The sequence below is a fragment of the Camellia sinensis genome, chromosome 7 (genome assembly GCF_055761805.1).
Source record: "Camellia sinensis isolate YWXY chromosome 7, ASM5576180v1, whole genome shotgun sequence".
Classification (NCBI taxonomy): domain Eukaryota; kingdom Viridiplantae; phylum Streptophyta; class Magnoliopsida; order Ericales; family Theaceae; genus Camellia; species Camellia sinensis.
Genome location: NC_138967.1, coordinates 41,747,980 through 41,762,877, shown reverse-complemented (window position 1 = coordinate 41,762,877; position 14,898 = coordinate 41,747,980). Strand labels below are relative to the sequence as shown.

At 38.8% G+C, this 14,898-nt stretch overlaps 1 protein-coding gene across 2 annotated transcripts; it reads left to right on the top strand.

The window, feature by feature from the left end:
* Positions 1-11,613: 11,613 nt before the first annotated feature.
* On the top strand, positions 11,614-14,291 carry LOC145795061 (uncharacterized). 2 transcript variants are annotated; one of them, XM_082877803.1, is made up of 6 exons: positions 11,614-11,870; positions 11,946-12,632; positions 12,765-13,050; positions 13,148-13,177; positions 13,267-13,517; positions 13,594-14,291. In XM_082877803.1, exons 3-6 carry the CDS (start codon positions 12,771-12,773, stop codon positions 13,891-13,893), a joined length of 861 nt encoding a protein of 286 aa, XP_082733929.1. In that variant the 5' UTR covers positions 11,614-11,870; positions 11,946-12,632; positions 12,765-12,770; the 3' UTR covers positions 13,894-14,291. The 2 variants fall into 2 exon arrangements, with proteins under 2 accessions (XP_082733929.1, XP_082733927.1); XM_082877801.1 differs by having other exon boundaries at positions 11,946-13,050.
* The last annotated feature ends 607 nt before the right edge of the window (positions 14,292-14,898 follow it).

The following is a 14,898-nucleotide window of genomic DNA, read 5'->3' as shown; positions in this document are numbered from 1 at the left end:
AATCTACAGACTAAGTTTTCTTTCCCTTTGACTTCAAAACCTTTTGGCTGCTCCATGTAAATTTCTTCCTTCATATCATCATGGAGAAATTCCGTCTTCACATCCATCTCTTCAAGTTCCAAATTCAAACTGGCCGCTAGTCTTAACACAACTCGAATAGATGTCATTTTCACAACTGGCAAGAAGATTTCATCAAAATCAATACCTTTCTTCTGTCCAAAACCTTTGACAACCAATCGAAACTTAGACTTGACTAGCTTTCCGCTGCCATCTTTCTTCAACTTGAACACCCATTTGTTCTTCAATGCTTTTCGACTTTAGAGAAGTTTTACCAAATCATAAGTCTGATTTTTCTGCAAGGACTGCATCTCTTCTTGCATAGTTTGCTGCTAGCTACTCTCCTCCTTATGATTCTAGGCTTTTTGAAAACTTTCTGGTTCCCCCTCACCAATAAGCAAAATACATTCAAAAGCAGGGTATTTGGATGACTGCTTAGGCTTTCTTGTTGATCTTCGTAATTGTGACCAACAGTCTCTGGCGGAGGGGGTTGTGGCTCCCCCTGCTTAACACCCTCTTCTTTTGGATCTTCTTCTTCTGGAAATCCATCCTGCAACTCTACATCATTAGCTGCATGCTGTGATGGTGCAGGATTCAGAATAATTTCTGAAACATCATCAACTTTGGGTTTGGATGGTTGCCCAAAGTCTTTTGAGGTCTGGTCTTCTTAAAACACCATATTTCAGCTTCGAATGACCTTCTTGTTTGTCGGATCCCACAATTTGTATCCAATTTCTTCTTCTCCATAGCCAATAAACATGTATGGAGTAACTTTCTCATCCAGCTTCTGTCTGTGCTCTTTGGATACATGTGCAAATGCTTTGCACCCAAACAAACTCGAGTGAGAGTAAGAAATCTTCCTTCCAGACCATACCTTTTCTGGAATTTCAAAATTCAATGAAACTGATGGGGATCTGTTGATCAAATAGTAAGCAACGCGAACAAGTTCTCCCCAAAATGGCTTTGGCAGCTTTTCCATTTTGAGCATACATTTGACCTTCTCCACAATGGTCCGGTTCATTCTCTCAGCTATACCATTGTGTTGTGGGGTTCCAGGAACAGTCTTCTCATACCGGATGCCGCAAATAGCACAATAGGCTTCAAATTCCTTTGACATGTACTCACCTTCATTGTTTGTTCGGAGACACTTCAATTTCTTTCTGGTCCTCCTTTCCACCAAGGCATGGAAAGTCTGAAAATGCTGGAACACCTCAGCTTTGGTCTTTAGAACATAAATCCATACATTCCGTGATGCATCATTAATAAATGTTAGGAAGTATTTTCTGCCACCCAAAGATTGCACTTCTATGTGACCGCATACATAAGAGTATACTCTTCTCGACAACTTTGATTGTCTTCTGGATGATGGGTGGAAAATGACTCTATGATGCTTCCTAAACAAGCAATTGTCACAAAGATTCAATTTCGCATCTTTGGCAAAGGAAATAAGTGACTTCTTTACCAAAATATGCAACCCTTTTTCATTCATGTGACCCAGCCTTTTATGCCACAAATTTGGTGATGCCTCATTTTTTGCTGCGTTAATAACCTCCACATGAGTCTTGTATAGCGTGTCACTTGCTTGTTCTCTGGCTATCACCAGAGATCCCCTTTTCAACTTTCATATGCCTTTGCCGAAGAAGTTCTCATAGCCTTGTTGATCTAAGGCTATCCCTAAGATAAAATTCAAGCGTAAATTGGGAACATGCCGGACATCTTTCAACACCATCGTGCACCCAACTTTGGTTTGGATGCGAACATCACCGATTCCCACAATCTTCAAAAAACTGGAGTTACCGATCTTCACTATACCAAAATCTCCAGCTTGGTACGTACTGAAAAACTCCTTTCGGGATATAGCATGGTAGGAAGCTGGTGTATCTACCACCCACTCGGTGTCGTTGTCTGACACACGGGGGCATTCTTCTTCTTCAACAGAAAATAATGCAATATCCTCTGAAACAGTAACTGCGGTGTTACCATCTTCGGTCTTTGGATGTTTATTTCCTTGTTTTTGTTCTCCCTTCAAGGCATAGTAATATTTCTTTATGTGACCCTTCTAGCCACAGTGGTAACACTTGAACTTTAGCCGGCTCATACCTTCTCTGAATTTCCCTTTGTCTTGAGATCTTTCTTTGTTACATCTTTTACTTTTGCTCTTTCCTCTGCCTCTGCCTCTGCCTCTACTTCTACCTTTATTTTCTGTGACGAGGGCATGTGACTGATCTCCACCCATGTCTTTCTTTCTTGCCTCTTCACTGAATCGAGCATTTGTAACCATGCTCATGGTCAGTTTTCCTTATGGTGCAGAGTTGTTGAGGGACACCACCAATGTTTCCCAACTATCTAACAAAGAACTGAGCAGTAATAGGGCTTGCATCTCATCATCTAACTCCATTTTGACAGTTGCCAGTTGGTTCACTAGATTTTGAAACTCACTGGTGTGTTCAGCAACAGAGATACCGCCTTTCAGCTTCAAATTTACAAGTTTTCTCATTAAGAGGGCTTTGTTCTGAGCAATCTTTGACTGGTACATGCTTTCTAACTTCGTCCAGAGAGCATAGGCATCAGTCTCTTCGGCCACATAGTGGAAGACACTATGATTGATCCATTGTCTGATCTAACTAATAGTCTTTCGGTTTTTTCGCTTCCAGTCTTCATCATTTTCCATTGCTGGTTTGACTCCATTTTGCTCAATGGGATCAAACAAATCTAAGCAATATAGGACATCTTCCATTTTGGGCTTCCAAATTGCATTATTGGAAGCATTCAGCTTGATCATGGATCCCGAAGTCGACGTTGATTCCTCCACCAAACTTCACTATGGAGTCCGGACTGGTCAAATTAGTTGGAAAAGCCCTTCGGATGGCCAAAATAAAAAATGAAATTTTTGAAATCTGATTTGTAAAATCTGACCGGACGGATGTGTCCGAAATATTCCAAATGGTTGGAAAGCACTATTGGATCGTCAAGAACGGATTTTGAATAGCTCAGATCAAGCCAAAACAGATTGAACGGTTCAGATTAGTGAATTCTAGTGTGGCTGAGAAGCACCGGATAATTCCTCCAGTTCAGCTGGCGTCAGGTTGATGTCAGCGGCTTGATGGCTTGGCAACACTTCTTGGTCAACGGCTCGGTCAACGACGACTCGGTTAGTGGCGCGGCTCCGGTCAATGACGGCTCGGGCTCGGCTTGGATGACGTCAAATTCTGGTGCGTACACGTGAGATCACGCATCTTCATCCTTTGGAAACGCGTGGGCACGGAGCTCGTGGTCACGCGTGAGAACGGCGTCACAGAGCGCGTGCGAGCCCGTCCAGCTTCTTTTTCCGACTCGGTTTTCACCTTTGTGCTCATCTCGTTGAGAGCTTTCATGTGGTGTGATCAAAAGTGGATTTCGACCATTTTGAATTCTGGGAAAATTTTGAAACACACTCTGTTTTGTCGAAAAACACCGAACTCGCTCTGATACCATTTTGTTAGGATCATGGACACTTAGAAAAATAAACAACAAGCAATCACACACAACTGAGACACCAATATTTACGTAGTTCATCCCAGCGCCTACGTCCACGGAACCAAAACGAGAGTTCACTAAAACAGAGCAAATATACAGAAACAGAGGAGAAGAAAATTGTCACACTCAACTCACAGCTCTTTATCTCTCAGTTTCTGATACAATTCATCCTCTCCCTCCCGTCTCTATTTGTACACAAAGATGAGAGAGAGAGACAGAGAGAGAGAGAGGAGACAAACCCACCAAAGTTTTCTACCTTCTTAATGGTGAGTGTCAACAATAGCAACAACGTAAAGAGAAGGGAGAAATGCCCAGCTCATACCTCCTTCTCTTGAGATGGAAGTTCTTATACGCCATCTTCCTTCGCTCTCTCCTTTGCATGCATGCATGTGAGTTGGAAGCTAACAATAGTGGAGTTATTGAAAGTTGGATAGGTGATGATGTAGAGGTTTACATCATGTGGCACAAACTGATCAAGATCACCATGACAAATGCCAATAACTTTAGTTATAATGAAGTTTTCAATGATGTGAATAACCATTGTATGCGATGCCAAACTGTGGATGGCAAACTTAAGGCGGAATTACAACAGTCCATACGCATTTGTTTCATTTCTTGCTGCGGTTATACTACTTCTGCTCATTATGGCACAAACTATCTTTTCTATTTTTTCTTACAGTTAGGCAAAGGCAGCATTGAAGTCCCTGTTGTTGTTTCCTTAATCAAGTGTGTTAAATTTAAATAAGAAAAAATGTTATGTAACTGAATATATATATATATATATATATATATATATATATTTATGTATTTAATCATTTTGTGTACATAATACTTTGTTATGCAAGAGGATGACATAAAACCGTAGAACAATGGATAGCATATAGCGATTTGGATCAATCAAATTATTAGAAAAGAATTATTGCTCTTAATAAGATATATTGGTTAGTCAATCAAAAAAAAATTGTTATTTTTATTGGGGCAAAGCTTTTATTAAAAAGATAATAAAGTATAATAGGTAAACACCCACAAACATAATTTTGAAAGACCTAAAAACTCCGTGAACCCCTAAAAAGTAGTAGTGCATACGCATACTAATTCCTAAACGCTTACAAGACATCCATTGAAATCATTCACGATGTCATATTTGTTTAGACGGACTGGATAAGAGTGATTGTAATTTATCGGATTATTAATTGTGGGATTTATAGTCCTTGGACAATTTGGTTGGAAATTCTGTATATCTTGTGTTTGTTTTCTCATAGGATTAGATATCTGTAAATGACTATCCTATTCAATCCAATGTTTGATTGAAATATTATGAAAAAAAGATAAATACTCAATAAATTATTTTATCATTTTCAATTGTTTACTAAGTAATGCAATACTAAATATGTCTTTAGTATTTTAATTTTTTTGGGCTAGATTAAATAAAAATTTATTTTATTTTATTTTTTAAAAATTAAATAAATTTACTTTTTAAAATTAAATAATAAAAAACCAATAAAAATTTATGTTATTTTTAAAATAAAATTTTAAATAAATTTATTTTAAGAAAATAATAAATATTAAATAATAAAACAAAATAAAAATAAAATAAAATATCAACAAAAATTTAAAATAAAACATCTATAAAAATTTATTTAAAAATTAAATAAATAAACATCAATAAAAATTAAATTATTTTATTTTATTTTTTAATTGAGATTTTTATATTTTATTTTATTTTATTACATACAATACATAATGAAATCAAATATTTAGAGGGAAAATGTGTCATTTTACAACTTAATCTCATGATATTCCATTCCCACAATTTCTATCTTACATCCCCTTAGGACACAATATAACATATATGAAATTCATACTTTGGTGGGACTCCTAATCTGGCCTACAAATCCTCAATCAAGCAATTGACTCCTTGCTAGATTGGACATGGAATCCAGTTTCTCCCCTCAAAGGAAAAAAAAAAAAAAATTACTGTTCAAGACAAAAAATTAGACCCAATTTTCAAGCCTTTTGGCAATCAATTAGGATATTAAATGTAACATTTTCTCTCATATCTTCTCTAATCATTAACCAATCATATCATTTACACATCATTAAGTTCATAAAATAGGTCTAAAAGTGAATAAATAAATAAATAAAAGGTAAAGTAGACTTATATATCATTTTTCAATCATTTTCCAAAACGAATATCTATAGGGTTGTCACGACCCGAACCCCCTATGGGTTAAGGACATAACCGGCCAGTAACCTTGAGATTACCTACGGCCTCAGACCAAAACAGACATAACTTGTCAGAGTATAGGGGCCAAACGGAAGCAGTAAATAAAAACTTTGTCCATAGAGCCGTGCTTATATGCACATCAACTGACCATATTCAGTTACGTTAATAACCCACACTTCAAAAGTACAGTTTTACAAAATTCATTACAGACAGGATCATCCAAAACGAGTCAACCTATGACAGACTATTTACAGATATACATAAAGTCCTTGCCGGCAAGACAAAATATACGTACATAGCCAAAAACGAGGCAAGGGTAGGTCTCAAGAGTGAGACGCAAGGCTGACTTTCTCAAAACTCGAATTTTTCCTAGCAGACTTCACTGGGGCTGGGTTTGGACTTCCCTTGGCTCACCTACAAACACATGAATGAGCGTGAGCGATAGCCCAGTGAATAATATCAAATGCAGAAATTACATAACAATGTAGAACAACATATTCCAAACAGCCTTTGGCCCAATTCACATTTCTACTTAGATAGAATTTAGATAGAATTTAGATCAAGTGACTGTAGTTCCAACATACTGGCCTTTGGCCCATTCAGGTTTCCATTTTTGTCAAAATGGCCTTCGGCCCATTCATTTATGTCAAACGGCCTTCGGCCCATCCATTTATGTCAAACGGCCTTCGGCCCATTCATTTATGTCAAACGGCCTTCGGCCCATTCATTTATGTCAAACGGCCTTCGGCCCATCCATTTATGTCAAACGGCCTTCGGCCCATCCATTTATGTCAAACGGCCTTCGGCCCATTCATTTATGTCAAACGGCCTTCGGCCCATCCATTTATATCAAACGGCCCTCGGCCCATTCATTTATGTCAAACGGCCCTCGGCCCATTCATTTATGTCAAACGGCCTTCGGCCCATCCATTTATGTCAAACGGCCTTCGGCCCATTCATTTATGTCAAACGGCCTTCGGCCCATCCATTTATGTCAAACGGCCTTCGGCCCATCCATTTATGTCAAACGGCCTTCGGCCCATCCATTTATGTCAAACGGCCTTCGGCCCATCCATTTATGTCAAACGGCCTTCGGCCCATCCATTTATGTCAAACGGCCTTCGGCCCATTCATTTATGTCAAACTTTGGTCCACAACCCCAATTAACAACTCATAAGTTTATAAGGGAATAACAATTGGACATTTACAAGCTTTCAAATATTGATATTACTCACAGTGATCGGCTTGTGGATTTGCCCTGGAGCTTGACCCTACACATTCCATGAACACAAAGGGTCATTAACAATTCAATCCGTTCCTTAATTCACATTTTCCTCTTTAGGCTTTATTCTTATCTTATCAACTCATTTACAATGCTTAACATATGCCTAAGAGTGCTTATGAGTGAAAGAGAACGGAAAACGAAACACAGAACGCATGAACAAGATTTCAGAAAACAGGGTCCCCGCTCGAGGGTGGACTTCCCCGCTCGAGCGTACCCCATAGGCCTGCAAAAGTGCTGGTTGCATCAAAAATATGCTCGAGCGTGAAATAGGGCGCTCGAGCGAAAGGCCTGTCAAAATAGCTCCCACGCTCGAGCGTTAATTACCCCGCTTGAGCGGACATCAAGTCTACAAAAAGTACTGGGAGCACGTATTTACCGCTCGAGCGTCAGGTTCCTCGCTCGAGCGGACTTCAAAATTCTAGAAAACCCAGAACTGTGTTCTTGAGCTCCCATTCGAATTCCCAGCCACACTACTTACATGCAATGGCCCAAATCTCAAATAAATTATGCTAACATGACACCAATGCAAGATTACAACATTAGGAAGCTCATTTTCTGGATTTATCTACGTGCATGTGTCAAAACATGTCAAACTCAACTTCAACATAACAAACTCATGCATTCAAGCTCATATCTTCTCAAATTGTACATGCATGTGATCTATTAGCCTCATTCCCAACTTAGATGGCACAAATGATGAGTGTAACATGGGCTTCAATTGAAATTGTACATGGATTATACATTCTCATGCTCAAACATGCAAATTCAAGGTACTTACTTACATGCATGCACATAATGACTTCCAACTCAACAATTCCAACACAATTTCATTTCAATCTTACTCTTGATCACCAAATTAGCTTGAACACACAAAATTACGAACTATAATCCAAGAATTACTCACCTAGAGGTTTTGATCTTCTAAGCTCTAGTCAATTCTTGAGCTAAACCCCCAAAATTTCCAAGCTTTAAGCCAAATTGCACAATTTCTCTCCCTTTCTCTTACTAAGGCCGGCCCTCACTCTCTCACAATTGAACCCCTCAGATTTTTGAGTTCATAAGAGTTGAAGGGGAGTATAGTGCTATCACACAACAAACCCCACTAATACAATATTTTAATATAAAATATTTGGGCACTTAATTCATCAATTTAATCAGTTTAATCTGACCAGAATTTAATTTCTAATTAAATTTCACCTTAGGCTCTAAAAATTATGCCAATCACAGTGGCGTAATCAATTTCGGGTTCTGTAGCCGATAAGGCCCTCAATTTAATTCCCGAAGCAGATTATTCGAACAGATAATCCTACGGTGAACAGATACGAATTCAAAATCACATATTATCACATAATGGCACACAAAATCATGCTAAACACATAACCATAAACAAATTAAGGACCAATTTAGCATAATACAGAACAGGGGTATCACAAGGGTGTTCCCCAATTAATTTAAAAGGTTTACACCGAGCATGTCGTCCAGATTATAGTACCAGAACTGCAATTTCCTTCTCCATGCAAACACTATTTTGTTGCAGACTACATAATTTTTGATAAGCTATCTCATCCATCCAAGCCTCATACTGATCATGGTCAAGATGGTCAGTCATCTCCTCAACAGCTACAACAGCTCAAGTCTTACATACCACAGTTGCAGCCTAAGCCAGATACAGGGCAGACAACAGCTGTATGAGCTGCAATTTCAGTTGTAGTTTGCTGCAGCTCAGCTAAAGCTTGGAGGTTGTTAGTTTGGTTGTTAGTTTGTTAGGACTAGAGTTAGATAGTAGTTATGGTTAGGTTAAGTGGTTAGGAGTTATAGTTAAGAGATAGCTTATCTCTATAAATAGTCATTGTAAATCTATCTGTAATTTTTGATTGAATATCAAGATCAAATTCTCTTTATGGTATCAGAGCTCTGAGCTCTTGTGAGCAGAGATCCTTGGAGATAGTTCTATGGCTACTCCAAACCCTATACCTCCATTAACCTCCATGGTTATACCTTCAAGTTCTTGTTTACCTGCAAATCTGAATGCTTTTGTGCCTACAAAGCTTGAATCAACTAATTACATTGTCTGGAAGAGCCAGCTCCATAACATCTTGAAAGCTACAAAGCTTCTTGGATTTGTTGATGGTACCACAGTATGTCCATCATCTGTTATGCTTGATTCTAACAATCAAGAAGTTCTAAATCCAGGTTACACATAGTGTATCACCATTGATTCACACATGTTGAGTTGCATCACTGCTACATTGTCTTCATCTATCTATACATCTGTCATTCATTGTCAGACTAGCACTGAGGTCTGGTCTGTTCTTGCCAAAAAGTCTACATCCATCTCTTTCTAGATCTCACATTCATCAGTTGCAGAATAAGCTCAGTCGTATTATTAAAAAAGGCTCAACAATGGAAGATTACTTTGAATGGTTTTTTTAAAAAATACAAACATTGGATTAATCATGGGGAATCTTACATATCTCTGCATAGTAATCGAGAGAATGAAACATTAGCTAATTTTCTACATTTGAAGGTGCTTAATCAGTGGACGGACAAGTCTGTTGACATGTTGCTTGAGTTATTGAATGAGGCGTTTCCGTTGGGTGTGAAACTCCCGGACTCATATTATAAAGCTCAAAAGGTCACAACAGATTTGGGCTTCACGTATGAGACGTGGGATGCATGTCCCAACAGTTGCATGTTGTTTCGAAACGAGGACGCCAATCTTGATAAATATGTCATATGCAACAGTTCTAGATGGAAATCAAATGGTGATGGTGGTTCAAATGGTCCTAACACAGGTGGCAAACAAGTAGCTGCAAAACAGATGAGGTATTTTTCTTTAAAGTCAAGGTTGCAGAGGTTGTTTATGTCATCCAAGACGGCCAAGTTAATGAGATGGCACGCAGAGGAACGAACTGATGATGGTGTCTTCAGGCATCCTGCTGACTCCCTTGCATGGAAAGATTTTGACCGTCGGAATATTGACTTTAGTAATGATTGCCGAAGTGTAAGGCTTGGCTTAGCATCTGATGGTTTTAACCCATTCAGGACGATGAGCATAGTTCATAGCACTTGGCCTGTTGTGCTCATTCCATACAACTTGCCGCCATGGATGTGCATGAAGCAACCATTTCTAATTTTATCTGTGCTTATTGACGGCCCGAAAGGACCTGGTGACAAGATTGATGTTTATATGCAACCGTTGATTGAGGAGTTGAAAGAACTATGGAATGAGGGTGTGTCAACATTTGATGCATCAACAAATCAAATGTTTCAAATGCATGCAGCTTTACTGTGGACAATTAGTGATTTTCCTGCATACGCAAACTTGTCAGGATAGAGCACTAAAGGAGAATATGCATGTCCTTGTTGCAATAAGGAAACTACATCGTGTTGGTTGAAGCATAGTAGGAAACAATCATACTTGGGTCATCGCAAATTTTTACCTACTGGCCATAAATTCCGGAAGGATAAAGTATCATTTGATGGTAGTCGGGAAGTCAGACTCAAACCAAAATTGTTGTCTGGAACTGAGATGTTGCTACAATTAGAATCTGAGGGTATTTTAACCCAATACAATAGGGATGACCTTAAGGAGAGGCATAGGAGACAGGTAGAGAAGGAGAAAGCTGGACATCGCACCCATAGTTGGAAGAAAAAGAGTATCTTTTATGAATTGCCATATTGGGAGCACAATCTAATAAGACACAACCTCGATGTGATGCATATAGAGAAGAATGTTTGTGACAATGTGTTGTGGACAATATTAGGGGTTGCAGGAAAATCGAAGGATGGTGTTAATGCTCGGCGTGATTTACAAGATATGAATATTAGAAAACCCCTACATTTGCAGTTAAGAGGGTCAAATAAAGCCTATTTACCACCAGCACAATTCACGATGACCAAGGATGAGAAAGATTTGTTCTTGAAAGTGTTGAAGGAAGTAAGAGTTCCCGACGGGTATTCATCCAATATATCACGTCGTGTGCGCTTACATGATAGAAGCATTGGGGGTCTTAAGAGCCACGATAGTCATATTCTGATGCAACAACTTATTCCATTGGCTATTCGCAGATCGTTACCGAAGAATGTAATTGAACCCTTGATTGAATTGAGCAATTTCTTTAGACAATTGTGTTCGAAAGTGAATCGTGCGACGGATTTGCAATATATTAAAGATCGTATCGCTGTAACACTTTGTCATCTAGAGAAAATATTTCCTCCAAGTTTTTTTGATATAATGGAGCACTTGCCTATACATCTAGCTGATGAAGCGTTATTGGGTGGAGCGATTCAGTTTCGATGGATGTATCCAATTGAGAGGTATCTTCTTACTTTGAAGCAATACGTTCGTAATAGAGCTCGTCCTGAAGGATCAATTGCTAAAGGATATCTTATGGAAGAATGCATGAATTTTTGTGCACAATATCTCAGTGATGTAGAAACCAAATCTAGTCGACCCGTGAGGAACTATAGTGGTGCTGATAATTTGGGTCATGCTACTGGTGAAAACACCAGCTTTTATCTTGATAATACTTCTTGGGTACAAGCTCATCGGTACATCTTATGCAATACAAGCGCGGTTCAACCATTCATAAAGTAGGTTAAGTCACTCACTCAATATTTTATTATGTTTTATTGAATTTTCAACTAAAATTTTTGTATGGCTAAAATTTCAATCTACACAGCAAACACCTTGAAGTACTTAAGCTCAAAATGCCTCGTGTCGACGATCATCAACTTCGGCGTGAACATTTTGAAACTTTTCACATTTGGTTCAAGGAACATGTATGTATTTAACTCTATAGATTCTAGTTACTTAAGTCGATCTACATTTTAAATTTTACATTTCGTGTTAAATAGGTCCAAACTTTGCGAAGGACTACTGATGTCATACTTTCTGAAGAGATTATTCTATTGGCAAATGGTCCTCATAACCTGGCAAGGAGGTTCAACGGGTATATACTGAATGGGTTTCGGTATCGAGTAAAGGCCATGGATGATCGTCGAGCCACACAAAATTGTGGTGTAGCTTTGAAGGCAGATACCATAAGTTATGCTAGTCGAAAAGACAAGAATCCTCGTCTGGGGTCTGTGTACTATTATGGACAATTGACAGATATTGTTGAGATTCGATATTCCAATGAGAAGAAACATGTGTTGTTTAAGTGTGATTGGATTGACAACATTCACGGAAAGAAAGAAGATGTCTTCAATTTCACGTTGGTGAACTTCAATCATTTGTTGTACCGAGATGATCGAATTACCAATGAACCTTTCATCTTGGCGTCCCAAGCAGAGCAAGTTTGGTATGTTGCAGACCCGTTACAACCAGACTGGCAAGTCGTGGTGAAGATGTCTCAAAGAGGTTTATTTGATATGAGTTCAACTGATCCACAAATCGAGCCATACATGAGCCAACAATTGGAAGAAAATATAATGCTTCGTGATGAAGAAGTTGGTTGGGTGAGGGAAGCCGCAGAAGGGGAAACAGTTGATGTTCAAATAGGCTGATATGTAATCAACATTAGTAATTCAATTAAGGCCAAGGTTGTAGTTAATCATCAATTTCTTAATTTACTTTGTCTTTGTAATTGTATTAGTTCAAATCATGTCATATTATAGTTGATGACAAACCATTGTCTATGTTTCTAATGTCAATTAATGTTATATTGCTTGAAGATTATTATGGGAAGGAAGAGGAAGCCTGATCATCCCCGGCGCATGATGTCTGATGTGCTACATAACAGGACATCAGTAGCACCACCATTAGAGGAGGCATCACATCGGCCAGCATCGGAGGGGCCATTAGTGCCACCACCATCTGAGGGGCCATTACCACCGTATCGACCACCATCAGTGGCACCACAGCAGCTACCATGTACTCGGCCTCCACGCCTACCATCGGTGCGTCCACCATCAATGGCACCACAGCAGCTATCATCATCAGCTTATGAGCCATCCGCAGGTATTTAAATTTGCTTTGATTTGCTTGAAAATTATTTACACATACATTTATTTAGGCTCATTATATATAACTTGTTTATTCTCATTGTATTTTGCAGACCCTTCGACTTCTTCACAGCCCACATCAGGTTTATTTGATATGATTTGTATTCATATTATTTAAATTTGCATTTGGTTGTTATCATTGCATATTGTTTATTATTATTGTATATCGCAGGTCATGTTAGTTCTTCATCAACCTCGACTAGGCGTGGTAGAGGATGTGCCAAGGGCATTAAAGAGTGGGGTACTGGTAAAAAGCTGCACATACAATTTGATGGAAATTACTGCCCAATAGGGGATAACGTGGCCAAGTTAACTACTCAACTTGGCATTATTGTCCGGAATGGTAACATTGTTCCTCTTACTTTTGTTGACTGGAACAGTGTGCCTGATGATATTGTTGATGCTATCTGGAAGGATGTGAAGGTAAAAGTATATTTTTGTCCACAAATTCGAATTCCAAATTTGTGTTATACTTAGCCTTAAACTTTGTATTTTATAGGACAATTTGAATATATGTCCAGAGGAGTACAAGCCAATCTGCATGAAAAACTGCAACAGCATATGGAAGGATCACAAGAACAAGCTTAAGGCTAAGTATTTCAAGCCTAGAAGCTCTGATCCTAATCTGAAGGATGATGTTCCTATGAACGTTGTGCCAAGCCAGTGGGAACAACTTGTAGAGTATTGGCGTACTTCCGATGCTGAGGTATACAATTACGTTATATTTATGATATGTAAACATACAAATCATATTTACATACTTACATTTGTTGAACTTGTTATAGAAAATTGCAAGTAGGAACGCTAAAAATCGGCGAGCTCACGGCATAGCTCATACCACAGGGCGTACTACTTTCTCTCAGATACGGCATGAGGTTTACATTTTATTGTTTTATTTTTCTATATAAATAAACATTGTATATTTGCAAATTATTTGGATTCTAATTTTCATATTTCTAAAAAAAAATTTAGATGACCAGTAAGGGGGAGTCTACTGATAAGATGAATGTTTGGCTTATGACACGTAGAGTAGATGACCCAGAGGTTATCCAGACCTTGGTAGTTTCCAAACACCTTTGATTGTATTTAAAGTTTATTTTTTGTGTGTCAACCATCTTAATTTCGCGTATACTTGTGTGTCTTATTCAATACAGGATGAGTTTAATCGTCAACTCTCTATGCTACCTGAGGATGGTCGGACTTTGAAGGCTAGGAATGCCATTTTCCATGAGTTGATAGGTCATGACAGACATGGATATTGTCGCACATACGGGAGAATCGTGCCTCGGAGAGTGGTGTATAAGGATGGTGCTAGGCCATCACAGTCAACACCCCATCCATCGACTATTGATCAGATCACGCAGCAGGTTCGTGCTGAGCTAAGGGATGAGTTGAGGGAGGAGCTGCGAGCAGAGTTCTCTACACATTTGTAGCAGATGAGAGCTGAGATGATGGCCCTTGTGTCACAGGGGGCGAGTGTGGATCCCAACAGACAGGTTCCATATAAACATCACAACTGTTTGATAGTTCAATTTTCACTCAAGATTATGTATGAAATTCGAATATGATTAACACATTATGTATTAAATAGGTTCCTGATGCATCGAGTGGCCACCGAGCATTTAGGGAATCTGCAGAAGACGAGAATCCATATACACCACCACCAGAAGATCAGGTATAAAATTTATCTTTGCATTCTAAGCTAAAATGCATCTTTGCGTTCTTTACTTGAATTCGAGGCGTTAACGCCCCAAAATCACCAAACGGCGTCGGTTTAGCATGAAACTTGGCACACACGACCGCC